We start from the raw sequence: 19793 nt of genomic DNA, 5'->3' as shown, positions 1-19793 counted from the left end.
ATACAAACGAAGGGCACAATATATGAATCCTTGCAAAACCATTCCCCTTCACCTCTGGTTCATGAAAAAATTGTCTTCAATGAAACCAGTCCCTGGTACCAAAAAGGTTGGGGACCACTGATTTTAAGTGCATCAGAAACATAATAAGCTTACAGAAATTAAAAATACATTTCCTTTCATTTGTTGTATTATCCATTAGAAAAAATACAGGCAAAATACATGACAATGATTATATCACTAAAAGTATCCCACAGAACAGGTGACATAGTTATCTGCTATCTTGTATTACCCCTTAACATGTGACTATTAACAGAAGTTTATGTATAAGAATAAAAACTGAATGTCAAGGATACATTAACTTTCAAGGAAAAATATATTTAATTTATATTTACATTGAAACTATGAATTTGACCCACATGTTTAGGTCAAAGATGAAATGTTAGGAAGTAAGGATATTAAAGAAGTAGAATGACAGGTTTACTCATAATAAATCATATCACTGTAGAGTATAAGAACAGTTCTGAAAATGTGATTTGAAATGTTCCATTACTGTATAAAAAAATGAAAGACTCAACAGGTCCTTCTCAACGGGTTTAGCACTGAGCTACCAGAGAAGCCCAAAAACTAGTAACATTTAAATTCTTGTACTGACTTTAAAATAACCGTCTTTCTTTTCTGATTGCTTTTAAGACCTTTTCTTGGTCTTTGATGTTTTGTACTTTGACTATGGTATGCATAGATGTGAAATATTTTTCTTAACCTACTTAACACTAATTTTTTTTCATTCTGTTTTTCTAACCAATTTTTGAAATTTCAGTAAATTTTATTACTACTTTCCAATATGTCTCTCTTCTTTTGAAATATTATGTAAAGGACTTACAAAGCCTCTCAAATGATTGCCTTTTTTTCAGAAATGCCATTCTATTACATTCTATGTCTAGACTCTTCAACACTCTATATTTTATTCACTAAATATATATCCATTAATAGAGTTTTTATATCTGGTATTTTAAAATTGTATTTTTAAGTCTACTTGTTTATATTATATGCCATTTAATTGTTGAATAAACTGAGTTATTTGCTATATGAATTTCCCACATTCTGGACTAAAATGATACCATAAGGATTCAGTCAGACAGAATGATCTTCTATTTTCTGTATTTCCTATAACTAGGACTTAAATCTAGCAACATATACATTAATATTTAGTTTTTGTTTGAAGCTGGGGTGGCAGGCGAGACACAAAGCATCAACTGAAACTGGCATCTCTCCATGGAACTTCTATTTCTATGTATATGCAATAACATCTTTCTTTAACAAATAAAATAGATTAAGAGATACTTCTGGAAAAATCAATAACCGGTATTCATGACATGCTAATCACTTTGGCAAGAAGATCATACTCTTCCATTTTGAGGAACTGAAATTCAGCATTTCAAAAATGAGCTAGTTTATCAGGCACTCTGTTTATCAGACCTAGTCCCTCGAATCTGTTTGTCACTTCCACTGTATAATTGTAAGGGATTTGATTTAGGTCACCCCTGAATAGTCTAGTGGTTTTCCCCATTTTCTTCAATTTAAGTCTGAATTTGGCAATAAAGGAGTTCATGATCTGAGCGACAGTCAGCTCCGAGTCTTGTTTTTGCTGACTAGAGACTTCTCCATCTTTGGCTACAAAGAATATAATCAACCTGATTTTGGTGTTGACCATCTGATGATGTTCATCTGTAGAGTCTTCTCTTGTGCTGTTGGAAGACTGTGGTTGCTATCACCAGTGGGTTCTCTTGGCAAAACTCTATTAGCCTTTGCGCTTCATTCTGTATTCCAAGCCAAATGTGCCTGTTACTCCAGGTGTTTCTTGACTTCCTACTTTTGCATTCCAGTCCCCTATAATGAAAAGGACATCTTTTCTGGGTGTTAGTTCTAGAAGGTATTGTAAGTCTTCATAGAACTGTTCAACTTCAGCTTGTTCAGCATTACTGGTCAGTGCACAGACTTGGATTACCATGATATGGAATGGTTTGGCTTGGAAACGAACACAGATCATTCTGTCGTTTTTGAGATTGCGTTCAAGCACTGCATTTTGGACTCTTTTGTTGACTACGATGGCTACTCCATTTCTTCTAAGGGATTCTTGCCCACAGTAGTAGATATAATGGTCATCTGAGTTAAATTCACCCATTCCAATATATTTTAGTTTGCTGATTCCTAAAATGTCGACATTCACTCTTTCCATCTCTTGTTTGACCACTTCCAATTTGCTTTGATTCATGGAACTAACATTGCAGGTTCCTATGCAATACTACTCTTTATAGCATCGGACCTTGCGTCCATCACCAGTCATTTCCACAACTGGGTGTTGTTTTTGCATTGGCTCCATCTCTTCATTTTTCTCGAGTTATTTTGCCACTGATCTCCAGTAGCATTTTGGGCACCTACTGACCTGGGGAGTTCATCTTTCAGGGTCTTACCTTTTTTGCCTTTTCATACTGTTCATGGGGTTCTCAAAGCAAGAATACAGAAGTGGTTTGCCATTCCTTTCTCCAGTGGACCACATTTTGTCAGAACTCTCCACTATGACCTATCCATCTTGGGTGGCCCTACACGGCATGGTTTATACTTTCACTGAGTTAGACAAGGCTGTGGTCCATGTGATTATACCTGTTAGTTTTATGTGATTGTGGTTTTCAGTCTGTCTGCCCTCTGATAGAGAAGGATAAGAGGCTTATGGAAGCTTTCTGATGGGAGAGACTGACTGAGGGGGAAACTGGGTCTTGTTCTGATGGGCAGGGCCAAGCTCAGTATGACTTTAATACAATTTTCTGTTGATGAGTGGCACTGTGTCCCCTCCCTGCTATTTACCAGGGGCCAAATTATGGTGGAGGTAATGAAAATAACAGCGACCTCCTTCAAAAGATCCCATGCATGTACTGCTACACTCAGTGCCCCCAACTCTGGAGAAGGGTACCACTGACCCACACCTCCACTGGAGATTCCTGGACACTCACAGGAAAGTCTGGGTCACTCTCTTGTGGGGTCACTACTCCTTTCTCCTGGGACCTGGTGCATACAAGGTTCTATTTGTGCCCTCCAAGAATCCATTTCCCAGTCCTGTGTAAGTTTTGGCAGCTCTGTGGTGAGGTTAATGGAGACCTCCTCCAAGAGGGCTTATGCCATATGCAAGTCTGCTACACCCAGAGCTCCTGTCCCTGTGGCAGTCCACTGCTGACTGCACCGGCACAGGAGATGCTCAGACATAGTTCTGTCTCAGTCTCTGTGGGGTACCTGGGTCCTGGTGTGCACAAGGTTTATTTGAGCCCTCTGAGCGTCTCTGGAGGGAATGAGGCTTTATTCTGAATGAGAATTCGCCCCTCCTACCATCTTGCTGGGGCTTCTCCTTTGCCCCTGGGGGTGGGCTATCTCCTCACAGCTGCTCCTAGACAAAGTGCATGATGAAGTATGGGTAGAGGCATGTGACACTGTAGAGGAGGCTGGGATCAAGACCTTCCCTAAGAAAAAGAAATCGAAAAAGCAAGAGTTCCAGAAGAACATCTATTTTTGCTTTATTGACTATGCCAAAGCCTTTGACTGTGTGGATCACAATAAACTCTGGAAAATTGTGAAAGAGCTGGGAATACCAGACCAGACAGGTCAGAGCGCAACAGTTAGAACTGGACATGGAACAATAGACTGGTCAGAGCGCAACAGTTAGAACTGGACATGGAACAATAGACTGGTTCCAAATCAGGAAAGGAGTATGTCAAAGCTGTATATTGTCACCCTGCTTATTTAAGTCATATGCACAGTACATCATGAGAAATGCTGGGCTGGATGCAGCACAAGGTGGAATCAAGATTGCTGGAAGAAATATCAATAACCTCAGATATGCAGATGATACCACCCTTATGGCAGAAAGCGAAGAAGAATTAAAGAGACTCTTGATGAAAGTGAAAGAGTAGAGTGAAAAAGTTGTTTTAAAGCTCAATAATCAGAAAACTAAGATCATGGCATCCGGTCCCATCACTTCATGGCAAATAGATGGAGAAACTGTGGAAACAGTGGCAGACTTGATTTTTTGGGGGCTCCAAAATCACTGCAGATGGTGATTGCAGACATGAAATTAAAAGATGCTTACTCTTTGGAATAAAAGTTATGGCCAACCCAGATAGCATATGAAAAGGCAGAGACATTACTTTGCCAACAACGGTCTGTCTAGTCAAAGCTATGGCTTTTCCAGTACTCATGTATGGATGTGAAAGTTGGACTATAAAGAAAACTGAGCACCAAAGAATTGATGCTTTTGAACTGTGGTGTTGGAGAAGATTCTTGAGAGTCCCTTGGATTGCAAGGAGATCCAACCAGTCTATCCTAAAGGAAATCAGTCTGGAATATTCATTGGAAGGACTGATGTTGAAGGTGAAACTCTAATACTTTGGCCACCTGATGCGAAGACTGACCCATTTGAAAAGACCCTGATGCTGGGCAAGATTGAAGGTGGGAGGAGAAGGTGATGACAGAGGATGAGATGGTTGGATGACATCACTGACTTGATGGACTTGAGTTTGAGTAAACTCTGGAAGTTGGTGATGGACAGGGAGGCCTGGCATGCTGCAGTCCACCGGGTTGCAAAGAGTTGGACACGACTAAGTGACTGAAATGATAATGAAATTGAAAACTGAGCTATGGCAGACTCAGTAATAGCATGCAAGGTCTGATTAAATTAAAAATCAATAAGCTAACAGTAAGAAATTAAAGAATTGTTGTTTCTATGAGAATAATAGACTGAAGACTTTGGCAACCCTCAAAAAGGGTGAGTCACTAAAAGAAAATAAAGGCTATGTTACTTTGGGCTTGAAGACTAAAGTAAAATCATAAAAAATGAAAACGGATTCTGCACTGAATATTGCATGGCTGAGCCAAGATGGATAGGGTTTATACTTCTACTAGAAAAAAGTAAAAAAAGCTGCATAAAATATATAAAATAATAGCTTTTAGATGTTGGAATGTCAGGCAGAGAAGCGCAGTAGTATAAGCAGAGGAACCCAGAAAGAGACTGGGTATCTCCCTGAGTTGAGGAAAAGGAGCTGGGACTATAGATGGCAGGGTAGCTAAATTACTACAAGGCACGGTACCGAGATGCACATGACAGTGGGCTCCGTAAGTGTGCAGAAAGACCCCAGCAAGTCTTCAGCTGAATACTCAAGAGCATGTGCATGTGAAGAAACCACCCAATGCTGAGGAAAGAATGGCAAGAGCAGACAGGACAATATCTGGAGCAAACATAGGGCCTGGAATACCTTTGTGTTCCAGTGAATTAGAACAGAAAAGCCTTGTAATTCATCAAGAAAAGTACAAAAAATGTTTTACCTTAGTACCTGGGTAAAGTTAACCTTAGACTAAATGCTGCATTGGTCCACTTTACATACCTTGATAAAAAAGTCTTGAAAAGACCAAACACTAATTATGTCCCAGAAAAAAGTGGATGATAATTTTCAGAATGTCTTATCTGGCACTCAACAAAACCCACTGGCTGGCATCTAATAAAAATTATGAGGCCTTCAAAGAAGAAAGAAAATGACTCATGAGAATAAGAAAAGTCAATCAAAACAAACAAAACCAGAAATAATGCAATGATGAAACTAGTAAAATAAAGAGTAAAACATAACAACTAAATTCATGTGTTCAAGAAGCTATAGGAAAGCCTGCAGAGAATAAAAGAAACATGAAGAAAATGACCCCAAAGAATAGCATGAAAGAACAGTAAAAACTAGTTACAAATTTTAAAACATCTTAAATACAACCCAGTGCAAAAGATAAATTAACTACAAAGGATACAAGATAAGTATGATAGGAGTTTTAGGTAGAAACAAGGCAAACCACAGAAAGTGGATCAATTCCTTTAAAAGACTGAAAAAAAGTCAACCTAAAATCCATACTAATAGAAAACACCTTTCTAATCCCCTCCAAATAACTCAAAATATAAAAATAATCTTTTGTTTTTTTAAGAAGTTGAGAAGCATTTACTTGTAAAAAGGTGATAAAATTTGAGCCAAAAAGAGCAAAAATCTATGGCATCTTAGAAGGGACCTAAACCCTTCAAACATCCTAAGAGTAGGAGCAGAAGGTATAGTTGAGTTGACAGGACTGGGAATGCCCATGAAAATCAAAGATTTAAGCTGAGGGAGGTGACTCAACTGATACAGCATGCTACATATCTACACCCAGGGAAGATTTCAATAAAAATGCTGAACTCTATAAGAAATGAATTTGGAAAGAACAGAGTTCTGCTTAAAGCTACAGTCCAGCAGAGAGAAATTTTTCATATTAAGTCCAACTAAATTATTCAAAAACAAAATCGCCAACAACAGAACAAATTTCAGGGGTAAAATCAGAACCCAAATTTGGTATATTTTGTAAAATAAATAGTTTCTAATAAAAGTTGCATGATGTACTAAGGGAAAGGGAAGTAATAGTTATACCTGGAAATTGAAAAAATCTAAAGAAACTGTCTCTGAGTGGGCCCAGTGGTTAAATACAGCAACAATATTAAGGCAGATATAACAAACAGAATTAGATGAGAACATGGAAGGACACGAGTGGATTATGAAGAATACCAACTAGAAAATAGGACCAACTGAAAAGTACAATAAAAAAACCTAAAAACTCACAATACTTTCAGCAGTATATTTGAATTGACAGGAAAAAAAAAAAAAAAAAACCAAACCTGAAGATAACAGAAAATATCCAAATAATTGAGATGAAAAACACTGAGAAGGAAAAACAAGAAAGAGAAAGAGTGAGGAAGAAGGGGAGAAGGAATGAGATAGAGAGAGAAAGAGAGAATGTGAGTAAGCTCCAAAACCCTAAAAAACAGCATCATGTGTACCAACATATGTGAAAAAGGAGTCCAAACAAAGAGAAATAAGTAAAAAAATATTAGAAGAATCCATGGCTAAAAGCTTCTGAAACTGATGAAAATCATTAATCTCCAGTTCCAAGAAGGTCAACAAAATCTCAGGATAAACACAAAGAGGTCCATATCTAAACAGATAAACAAACTGTGGAAAGCTAATAAAAATGGGAAAGAAAAGAAAAATAAACAATACAAAAAAAGTGACTCATGATGTACAGGGGAAAAGCAAGACTAACAATTACGTTTTTATTCAGAAAATATGAAGTACAGTAAGTGGCAGAAAGGCATTGAGTTATTGCAAGGAAAATAAAACTATCCATCAAGAATTCTATACCCAACAAACCTATCTTTTAAAAATGATGATGAAATAACACATTTCCAGATAAAGAAAGACTGCTAGCACACTTGCCTTACAAGAAACAGGAAAGAAAGTCCTTCAAACTGAAAGGAAATATAACTCTATATAATAGCTCACATTCATAGAAGAAAATGAAGAATGTTAGAAATGCTAACAACAGGGTAAACAGAGAAGACAGAATGAACATTTACTTGTTTAATTTCATTGAATAGCATAAGATTTTGATAGTAGATTATGGTTAAGATGGCACTATTAAGACAATAACAAACAGAGATAAAAGATATATGACAATAACACTACAAAGGAAGAACAAGAAAATGGAGATATACTGAAGCAAAGAAACTGTATTTATGTGAAGTTAGTTATGCTAATGGGATGAAATTTCTGTAGCAACCATAAAGAAAATAAACAGATTGTTTAATGATTAAAACCCAATATCCATCTCTAGGATCTCCATAAGAGACATGTTTCATGTTCAAAGACACAAGTAAGTTGTAAATAAAAGGATGAAAAAAGATGTCATATATCAAACAAACAGAAAAGAGCTTGAGGTATGTTATTTTGAAGCAAAGAAGTCTTTAAGAAAAAGAAGTTTTATATTAGAAAAGGACATTTCATAATAATAAAAGGTCTATGGGAAGATGTAACAAAATAAAATATATTCTTCTATGCACATGGAGTGTATTTTTGGAAGAGGACATCAAGTAAACTTGTTGTCTCTCACAATTTTTTTTGAATATTATACTGGATAGTCAAGGTAAGTATTAAAAGTGTCTGTTCACAAAAGACATGATCCTGTATGTAGAAAATCTTAATGAATCTAAAAAAACAAAACACTGAAACTACAGAATGAATGAAAATATTTTATAATTTTTGAGGAATAAATGAATTATATTTTTAACATATTGGTAAGAAGGAATCTAGAACAAAATTAAGGAAACAACCCCCCATTTATAACAAAATAAAAATGAAAACGTATAGAAATAAATTCAATAAAAGCAATAAAGACATATACTGAAAATAATAAAAATTGCTAAAAGAAACTAAAGAATATCTAAGTAAATGCAGATACAACCTATACTCACAGAATGGAAAATGCAATATAATGAGGAAGGCAATTTTCTCCATATTGAAGTACTGATTGATTATATTCTCCATCAAAATTCCAGTAAGCTTTTATGTAAAGACTTTATCTATGTAAAGACTTTATCTTATGTAAAGCTTTTATCTATAAAATTTTATGTTCTCACTTTTATGTAGAATTAAAACAGTGAACCTACAGAAATACAGAGTACAAAGATGGCTGCCAAATTCTAAGGGTGGGGGTAAAGTGGGGAAGTATTGATCAAAGAGAACAAACTTCTAGTTTAACATAAAAAGGGTCTAGGGACCTAATGTACAGTACGGTGACTATAGTTAACCATATTGTATTACACAGTTGAAAGCTGCTAAGGGAGTAATTTTTAAATATTACCACAACAATAAATTTTAAAAGGTGAGGTGATGGAGGTTAATCATTTCAAAATATATGTGTTTCAAAGGACTTTGTTGTACACCTTAAACGTACGTATCTTATATGTCAACTAGATCTCAATAAAGCTTTTTAAAAAATTTATTCAACGCAATCCCTATCAAGCTACCAATGGTATTTTTCACAGAGCTAGAACAAATAATTTCACAATTTGTATGGAAATACAAAAAACCTTGAATAGCCAAAGCAATCTTGAGAAAGAAGAATGAACTGGAGGAATCAACCTGCCTACCTTAAGGCTCTACTACAAAGCCACAGTCATCGAGACAGTATGGTACTGGCACAAAGACAGAAATATAGATCAATGGAACAAAATAGAAAGCCCAGAGATAAATCCACGCACATTTGGACACCTTATCTTTGACAAAGGAGCAAGAATATACAATGGAGAAAAGACAATCTCTTTAACAAGTGGTGCTGGGAAATCTGATCAACCACTTGTAAAAGAATGAAACTGGAACACTTTCTAACACCATACACAAAAATAAATTCAAAATGGATTAAAGATGTAAACGTAAGACCAGAAACTATAAAACTCTTAGAGAAGAACATAGGCAAAACACTCTCCGACATAAATCACAGCAGGATCCTCTATGACCCACCTCCCAGAATATTGGAAATAAAAGCAAAAAATAAACAAATCGGACCTAATTAAAATTAAAAGCTTCTGCACAAGAAAAGAAACTATAAGCAAGGTGAAAAGACAGCCTTCAGAATGGCAGAAAATAATAGCAAATGAAGCAACTGACAAACAACTAATCTCAAAAATATACAAGCAACTCCTGCAGCTCAATTCCAGAAAAATAAACGACCCAATCAAAAAATGGGCCAAAGAACTAAATAGACATTTCTCCAAAGAAGACATACAGATGGTTAACAAACACATGAAAAGATGCTCAACATCACTCATTATCAGAGAAATACAAATCAAAACCACTATGAGGTACCATCTTACGCCAGTCAGAATGGCTGTGATTCAAAAGTCTACAAGCAATAAATGCTGGAGAGGATGTGGAGAAAAGGGAACCCTTTTACACTGTTGGTGGGAATGCAAACTAGTATAGCCACTACGGAGAACAGTGTGGAGATTCCTTCAAAAACTGGAAACAGAACTGCCATACGACCCAGCAATCCCACTGCTGGGCATACACACCCAGGAAACCAGAACTGAAAGAGACACGTGTACCCCAATGTTCATCACAGCACTGTTTACAATAGCCAGGACATGGAAGCAACCTAGATGTCCATCAGCAGACAAATGGATAAGAAAGCTGTGGTATATATACACAATGGAGTATTACCCAGCCATTAAAAAGAATACATTTGAATCAGTTCTAATGAGGTGGTTGAAACTGGAGCCGATTATAGAATGAAGTAAGCCAGAAAGAAATACACTAATACAGTATACTAACACATATATATGGAATTTAGAAAGATGGTAACGATAACCCTATATGCAGGATAGCAAAAGAGACACAGATGTATAGAACAGTCTTTTGGACTCAGTGGGAGAGGGGGGAAATGATTTGGGAGAATAGCATTGAAACATGTATAATATCATATAAGGAATGAATCGCCAGTCCAGGTTTGATGAAGGATACAGGATGTTTGGGGCTGGTGCACTGGGATGACCCAGAGAGATGGTATGGGGAGGGAGTTAGGAGGGGGATTCAGGATTGGGAACACGTGTACACCTGTGGCGGATGCATGTTGATGGATGGCAAAACCGATACAATATTGTCAAGTAATTAGCCTCTAATTAAAATAAATAAATTAAAAAAAATTTCAAAACTGAGATCAATACAGGTGGTATGGGTGTAAGAAAAGATTTTAGAAAGATGATAACGATAACCCTGTATGGGAGACAGCAAAAGAGACACAGATATATAGAACAGTCTTTTGGACTCTGGGGGTGGGGGGAGGGGGATGATTTGGGAGAATGGCATTGAAACATGTATAATATTATATAAGAAATGAATTGCCAGTCCAGGTTCAATGCAGGATACAGGAAGCTTGGGCTGGTGCACTGGGATGAGTCAGAGGGATGGTATGGGGAGGGAGAAGGGGGGGCGCGTTCAGGATTGGGAACACGTGTACACCCGTGGCAGATTCATGTTGATGTATGGCAAAACCAATACAATATTGTAAAGTAATTAGCCTCTAATTAAAATAAATAAATTTAATTTTTTAAAAAAGAAAAGATTAAAAAATCCAAAAAATAAAACTTTGCATTTATAGTAATTCAAGTCCCAAGAAAAGCACTAAAGCAACTCAGCTGAAGAACAGCCTTCCACCAATGGTGCTTCTAAAAAATACACCTATATCCAAAAAGTGTACTTATACCCTTATATATACCATATACAAAAATTAACTTAAAAATAGTTTATATAAATTAATTTAAATGATTAAACCTCTAGAATATAAGGCATAAGAATGGGTTAGGCAAAATGTTCACAGATATGACATCAAAAGCATGACCAAAGAAGAAAAATGGATAAATTATTGCACTGAATATGAAAACTTTTGCTCTTCAAAAGGTACCATGAAGAAAGAAAATAAAGTCACAGGCTGGGGAAAATTATGGAAATCATTTATGTGATAACACACCAGAATTAAGAATACAAAAAGTACTTTTATAAAATCCTTCTTGATAATTGTTAGAATAAAAAGATCAGTAAGGATAGAAAAGACTTAACCAAGCATCAACCAACTCTGACCTAACAGGCATAAAAACAAAAGCATGATACATACTGTTTTCCTACTGTATCACAATAGAACATACTGTGGTACATAAAACAAATCTTATTAAACTTAACACTTAAATCATACAAAGTATATTCTCTGACTAAAATGATTTTAAATTAGGATAAAATAATAGGAAGTTTTGAGATATTTGCAAATATACACAAAATTTCTAAATCTAAATAATCCATGGTTCAAAAAAATAAGCCCAAAGGGAAATTAGAAAGTATTTTGAACTAAATGAATATGGAAACAGCACACTCCACATCTAGGGAAAACAGGTATAGCACTGCTAAGAAAGAAAATTGTAGGAGTAAAAAAGCTCCAATACTTTGGCCACCTTATGCTAAGAGCAGAGTCATTGGAAAAGACCTTGATGCTGGGAATGAATCAAAGCAGGAGGAGAAGGGGGTGACAGAAGATGAGATGGTTGGATGGCATCATCAACTCAATGAACACTGACTCTTTGTGACCCCATGCACTGTAACCCACCAGGTCCCTCTGTCCATGGGATTTTTCAGGCAAGATTACTGGAGTAGGTTGCTATTTCCTTCTCCAGGGGATCTTCCCAACCCAGGGATTGAACCCAGGTCTCTTTACCATATGAGCTACCAGGGAAGCCCAATGGACATGAGTTTGAGCAAACTCCGAGAAATTGAATGACAAGCAAGCCTGGTGTGCTGCAGTCCATGGGGTCGCAAACAGTTGAACACAACAAACTGACTGACAACAAAGAATTATAGCACAAAGAAAAGCAAGGATTAAACCAACGATCTCCGTTTCCACCTTGAGAAACTAAGGACAAAGGAAGGAAACCTAAAGAAAGTAGAAGAAAGAAAATAATAATAAAAAGAGCAGTCCTCAAGTGAAACAGAAAACAAAAACAGTGAAGAACCAAAATCTCGTTCTCTTAAGAAAAAATAAATATAACTGATTAGTTCTAGACAGAAGATACATGAGATGACAGAGGAATATATTTCAGACAAAAAAACAGGATAAAACCACAGAAGAACAACAAAGAGAAGCAGAGACAGGCAATCTACCTATGCGTTCAGAGTGATAATTGTAAAGATGATAAAAGGTACTGAGAGAAGAATGGATGCATGGAGCAAGAAACGAGGCATTTTTAACAAAGAATTAGAAAATATAAAGAATAAACAAAAGAATACAATAACTGAAATGAAAAATATAACAGGAGTAATCAACAGAAGACTACATGAGGCAGAAGAATGTATCAGATGGAAGACAGAGTAGTGAAAATCACTGCCACAAAATAGGAAAAAAAATGATATAAAATGAGGAAGTTTAGGAGAATTCTGGGAAATCATCAAGCAGATTAATATTTACATTATAGGAGTCCCAGAAAGAGAGGAGAGAGGTGGAGGAAGAACTTGAAGAGCTGGAAACTTTCCTAACCAAGGAAAGAAAATAGTCACCCAAATTCCCACACAGGATTAATCCACAGAGGAACACACCTAGACACACTGTAACCAATTAACAAAAGTTAATGGGATTCCTTTCCAATCCCACCACATACACAACACAACCTTCTCTGGATGAAGAGTGGCCTTTGGTGTGGTTGGGGTTGGTTTGTTTCACTTGCCCTAAGATCTCTTCCATTCCACATTACCAAGATGGTGGAAATTATTTTCAACGCTTGATTTAGATATTTTGAGTATCTCAGCTATCTCCTGAACAGTGTAACATTGATTGTTTTCAAATAAAGTCTCCATTTGACTACCATTGACTTCAACTGCTCTATCCGACCTTGGAGCATTTCCTGCAAGAAATCCCCAGCATGAAACTTTGCAAACCTCTTTTGACATCTTTGATTAGTCACAGCACCTTCTCTACACAGTGCACAAATCTTCTGCCACTTCAACGGCAGAAAGTGAAGAGGAACCAAAGAGTCTCTTGATGAGGGTGAATGAGGAGAATGAAAAAGCTGGCTTAAAACTCAACATTTAAAAAGTGAAAATCAAAAAAAAAAAAAGTGAAAATCATAATGTCTGGTCCCATCACCTCATGGCAAATACATGGGGGTAAAGTAGAAACAGTGACAGATTTTATTTTCTTGGCCTCCATAATCACTGCGGACAGTGACTACAGCTACAAAATTAAAAGATGCTTGCCTCTTGGAAGAAAAGCTAAGACAAACCTAGACAGTGTATTAATCAACAGCGAATATTCATTGGAACTTCTGATGCTGAGGCTCCAATACTTCAGCCACCTGATGGGACGAGCTGACTTATTAGAAAAGACCCTGACGCATGGAAAGATTGAGGGCAGGAGGAGAAGGGGCCAACAGAGGATGAGATGGTTGAATGGCATCACCGACTCAATGGATATGAATTTGAGTAAACTCTGGGGGATAGTGAAGGATAGGAAAGCCTGGCATGTTGCAGTTCATGGGGCTACAAAGATCTGGACATGACTTAGTGAATGAACAACATGGCAAAAAAATCAGGAAAAAAAAATAGATTTACATTCATGTACAGTGAGTGCCCTCCACACAAACCTGCAAGTTGTGAAATTTCAAAGATGAGAATGTGTGTTTGCATGTCCAATTTATGTAAAGTAGTTCATATGTCCGGCATACATTGTCATGTGTGTGCATCCTCTACAAGTGGTTGTTCTTTTCTGTACTTTACTGTGTAACACTGTATAGAGTACAGTAGTATAGGATCTTTATGTAAGTCCAAGGTGTCTATAAGTAAGCATAAGAGCAGCGGTGATATAAGTGGTACTGCTAAGAAGTGCCAGGAATTGGAAGCTCAGAGAAAAAACAAAGAAGAGAAAGAAGTAACTCAAAGACTGAAGAGATCCATGATGCTGGAAATGGCAAGGGGATTTTATTTGAGGAAGTGTTATTTGTTTGTAGGCACAGGACTTTAACGTAGACCAGTACACGAAGCTTTCAGCAACAAGCTTCAGAATGCAATCCAGTGGTACTGTGTCATCTATGGTAAGAAAAATAGAGCTACTACCCACACATCATGGGATCATTTTTTCCCCCCCAAGAGAGTACACAGAACTGAATCCCGCAAGAAACCAGAAACTGTGCAATCATTGTCAGGTGTGAGTGAAACTGCACCTTGCTCTCTCTTATTGCTGACAATCCTTCAGCTCTACCATCTCCCACTCTTGCTCCCTCCTACAGTCAGCACCTCTTCTTGCTTATTCACTCAATGCCAACTCCTGTATGTCAGCAGCTGTAATACTGTACTTTTTATAATACTGTAAAGATTAAAAATATGTTTTTTTGTGTATTACTCGTGTATAAAAGTATTATAAAACCATTACACTATGGTACTGTATTATATGGGCTTCCCCGGAAGCTCAGCTGGTAAATTCACCTGCAATGCAGGAGACCTGGGTTTGATCCCTGAGCTGGGAAGACCCTCTGGAGGAGGGCATGGCAACCACTCCAGTATTCTTGCCTGGAGAATCCCCATGGACAGAGGAATCTGGTGGGCTACAGTCCATGGGGTTGCAAAGATGTTGTACATGACTGAGCGACTAAGTACACTACTGTACTATATAGCTGATTGTGTTAGTTGGGGGTTCAGGATAACTTTGTTGGACTTATCAACACATTGGACTTAAAATTTGCTCTCAGGACAGAACTCATGCTTGTGTAGGGGACTTAAAGCATGTGCGATATTTTTCTGTGTGTGTGTATGTGTGTGTGTATATATATGAGTCACTTGCTGTGTACCAGAAACATGATGCTGTAAATCATTTGTACTTTAAAAAATAAACCTGAATTTATAGTGATAAAAACATTCAAATGAAGAAAAGTAATACCTCATGATTATGTGGGTTTTAACCCAAGAACTTATGGTTAACATATGAGAAATCAACCAAATTAACTCACCACATTAATAGTCTTAAAAAAGAAAAACCACAAAATGATCTCAAAAGATGGAGAAAAGTACCTGACAAAAATCAGCATTTATTCCTAATGAAGTCTCAGAAAATCAGGACAGGACATGAAACTTCCTGAACTCAACAAAGTTAATCTATGAAAAACTTAACAGTTCAGTCGTAGGGATGAAAGACTTTAATTTTCTTAGTGAAAGAAATCAGAAGGAGATAAGAACGAGAATCAGGAGTACAATATGTAAATTCTATTTCTATAAAATTTTAGAAAATGTAAACAAATCAGTTAGCTGATTAATGATTGCTTAAGGATGGGGAAGGTGAAGAGTGGTAGGAAGGGAGGAATTACAAAGTGTTATGAGAAATCTTTTCAGGATATGGACATACTTTGCCTGTCACTTTTACAGGGGTGTGTGTGTATGTGCCAAAACATCAAATTATGCACTTAAATGTACAATTTATTTTATGTTAATTATATTTATGTATGTATGTACATGCTCAGTCGCTCACTCATGTGCGACTCTCTGTGACCCTTCGGAGTGTAGCCTGCCACTCTCCTCTATCCATAGGATTTTTCAGGCAAGAATACTACAGGGAGTTGTTGATTCCTTCTCCTGGAGATCTTCCTACTTTAGTGATCGAACCCACGTCTCCTGTGCCTCTTGCATTGCAGACAGATCCTTTAACCACTGATCCGCTTGGGGAAGTCCAAAAAGACTGCACAGCAGGTAGGAATGCAAGGAAATTCTTGCATTTTCGAAAATTAATTTGTTGATAATTTATTATGAAGTGAAGTTCGCTCAGTCGTGTCTGACTCTGCAACCCCATGGACTATACACTTCATGAAATTCTCCAGGCCAGAATATTGGAGTGGGTAGACTTTCCCTTCTCCAGGGTATCTTCCCAACCCAGGCCTTCCACATTGCAGGCAGATTCTTCCTGGCCACCAGGAAAGCCCAGTATATGGAAGGAAGAGCATGTGATTCTCCATTGAGAGAATCCACACTCAAAGTAAAAGCCTTGGTTATATTTCAAGAGTTTTATATTTTGAATGACATCAAAATGATTTAAAAGTAAATTATCAAAGTTACAATTTTTCCTTAAAAAAAAAAAAATTCCCCCTACTTTCTCTGTTTAAGTTTTAAAATTAACTGGCCCATCACAAGTTTCAAATGTGTCTAAAAAAAGTCTTATTATCTGTATCTGTGTCTTATCTATGTAAACATCACACCTAATTAACAGAAAACAACAAGCATATGTATTTGATTCATTAATTCTCTATGAAATACACTCATGTAATTAATATTTTAAAAGTTCACAGGTTTTAAAGAAAGACACTTGCAATAGAGCATGACAAAAATACTTCAGGAGTATTTTGCTCCTACTTTCATGTATATAGTTGAAGGTAAAGAAGAATGATATTACAGAGATGCTGCATTATTTGCAGAGGTGTCCTTTCCTGTACACATTTCTCCCATAACAATTTTTAAAACACTGCTGGTTAATTTGATCATATAATAAGATGTGTACAATGGGGCATTAAGCATGGAATTTAATTCTTTCAAAAATGAAGATAATGAAATCATATTAAGGCCACATTAACTTACGGATATGTTATTAATTAAAATGAAATTAGTACAAACGCAAGTACAAAGGAAGTCTCTAACAGTATATATTCTGAATCTGGAAGAACGTGTCGATGACAGCTGTGGTACAATTTTGACCACAGTTAGTAGCATGACATTTATTTAGCTTTCATATACAATGGTGCTTTCTAGCTAACAAAACAAGTAATTAAAGAGTTTATGTTTTTATAATTGAGTAGGACTACAAAGAAGCTACAAATTAAGTTAAAAATCTTCTAAATGATTTTTAAAATCCCTTACCGGTATCTATGAACAAATATACCCTTAAAAATAGAGTTCATCATATTTTCGATTTCATCCTGATTTTCTTGTAGCTGAAATGAGAAATAAATATAAATTAAAATACTAATAATTTTATTTGAAATAAAGAGTTCCAATCATTTTAAATTCATGATTATTCTCATTCTGTGTAATTTTCAATCCTTTTTCTTAAGTATTGTGCAACAGATGTCTTAAATTACCAGGATCCTTTCATTTTTTTCTACAGCTTTACTACATTGGCTTAGAACCTCTTTCTGTCTCTCTCAACATGTATTAATGGAGAAGGAAATGGCAACCCACTCCAGTGTTCTTGCCTGGAGAATCCCAGGGACGGGGGAGCCTGGTAGGCTGCCATCTATGGGGTCACACAGAATCAGACACGACTGAAGTGACTTAGAAGCAGCAACATGTATTACACAATGACTAAAAAATAGTGGTATGGTTTAAGTGTGACCAGATGCCTATCACAAAATATTATTTGCTTTGGGAATAGGCCTCAACTTATATACCTCTCCTGTCCAAACCAGGTCCCCTGCTTGGTTTTACTTTTCTCAGTAACAGATAATTCTTGATTATTACATTTGCCATTGTATGGGAACGTTCCTATTTCACCTAAAGTACCCATTAGCCTCAAAGTAAGTGTAGGTCAAATTCCCAATAAAGGAGGAATACAAGGCAGCAAGCATCTCAGCCATTAGTGATGAAATGCAGCAACAAAATGAATACTATAGAAAAGAGATGAAGAAATTTCAGGCATTACTACTCACTGAAGTTAAAATCTGAGTTCAAATATTACTCAAAAGGAATAAAACCAGTGATACAAAAAGTACATTCAATACTATGACAATAAAATACCTTCAGATATCCTCTTTTGCTATATGCTTTATTTTCAGTTTTACTGAAATAAGTTTGGGATAATAATTATTGAAACAGTTTAAATTTACTTTTGCTACCTTTATTATACAAAAACTTAATAATTTATATAAAAGGTATACAGTTTGGTTAGCAGGACTTACTAAAGAACAATTCCAAAACTTACAATTATTTCTAGTATGGAATGTGCTGTGAGTTGTATTGTGTTCCTCAAAACTTCATATACAGAAGTCGTAACTCCTAGACCTCAAACCTTATTTGGAAATACGGTTGTAGCAGATGTAATTAGTTAACTTGGAGTCATAATGGAGTAGGATGGACCTCAAATCTAATTGACTGCTGTCTCCTTTTTATAAGGAGAAACTTAGAGACACATACAGTGAGAAGGCCATGTGAAGATTAGAGTTACCCTTTACTTTCTTTTTTGTTTTTTTTTTGAAAAATTAATATTTAATAACAATGTAAAAATCATTTTATGTATATCCTTTACTTTCTAGCCTACACAACTGTGAGACAATAAATTTCTGTCCGAAAGAAAAATCAGTTTGTGGTATCTGCTGTAGCAGCCTTAGCCCTCCAATACATCATAGACTATGATTTAATCAATCATAAGTTTGTTCCCTCTTATTGCCAGTTATAACCCAGTATTTGTTGACAGCGATGTGTTTATAGCACTGAGATACTTTTCTTTTTTCAAGGTAAAACAGAGATTAATACTGTACATCTAAAATTTTATTTCTGATTGGATGAAAAAATGTTGCCTATAAAAATCTAGTTTAAAATCATTTTCAACCCATATATGAAACCTTCACTATAAAATTGGGGCCAATCTTATTTTTTTTTTTAATTCACAGAAATGTCTCATACACCACAAATACACAGTCTTTGGCTTTCTTGTGGAATGCAACTTTGCTGGCCCCTACTTTTGATGTTAGTATTTACTGTGCTTTCTGGTTTCATAGCTTGATAATCTCTCTGAGTTATCTAACTCTCAGACTACCTTCTTTCTAAACAGGGTTGTTTTGTGATACTCTTCTGCCATCACACTGCACTCAGATAACCACTGGCTGGAATCAAATGCCAGATTCATTTGAAAACTTTGAGATCAAACAATGTACCTTTAAAAGACAAATTGAAGAATCTCAGTTACTGTGAAACTTACCTCTTTACGTTTTTGAAGTAGTAACTCCAACCTTTCATTGGCTCTCTTCCCAATCATTTTATTTCTCTCAGCTTCATATTGTCTCTGTGTATTATCCTGATGAATACTGAGGTTTAAGGCAACATTCACCAGAGCAGTCATGAGCTTCATGGCTAAGAAATAAAGGAAGATTATAGTATTCACCTGTGAATCAGAACTTCAAAAGTTTACAATTTTGTAACAGAAATGGATGATGGAAGGAAACTAGTCAACTTCTATGTTTGATAATCTAGGCATAATTAAAATAAAAAGAAAAATTGTTTTATGGAAATAAAATCATTTTAGTCTGCAAAAATTTTCTCTGTCTCAGTGTCCCTATAAGCTTGGCTTATTAATATTCCTATGAAAACCAGACTCATCCTGGGAGTTCTCTAGTGGTGCAGGGG

The 19793-nt window shown here is 36.2% G+C and overlaps 1 protein-coding gene across 3 annotated transcripts in view; it reads right to left on the bottom strand.

Annotated features, from left to right (window-relative positions):
- STAG1 (stromal antigen 1) overlaps positions 1–19793 on the bottom strand; it is a 504783-nt gene that overhangs the window by 147652 nt on the left and 337338 nt on the right. For all 3 annotated transcript variants that reach the window (XM_027545437.1, XM_027545440.1, XM_027545439.1), the window contains exons 8-9: positions 19369–19520; positions 17313–17386 (exon numbers count right to left, since the gene is read on the bottom strand). In XM_027545437.1, coding sequence (XP_027401238.1) covers positions 17313–17386; positions 19369–19520 — 226 coding nt within the window. The remainder of the gene's footprint in view (positions 1–17312; positions 17387–19368; positions 19521–19793) is intronic.

This window comes from Bos indicus x Bos taurus, chromosome 1, assembly GCF_003369695.1.
Source record: "Bos indicus x Bos taurus breed Angus x Brahman F1 hybrid chromosome 1, Bos_hybrid_MaternalHap_v2.0, whole genome shotgun sequence".
NCBI classification, from domain to species: domain Eukaryota; kingdom Metazoa; phylum Chordata; class Mammalia; order Artiodactyla; family Bovidae; genus Bos; species Bos indicus x Bos taurus.
The sequence above is the reverse complement of the archived record's forward strand: the minus strand, read 5'-3'. Positions and strand labels throughout refer to the sequence as shown.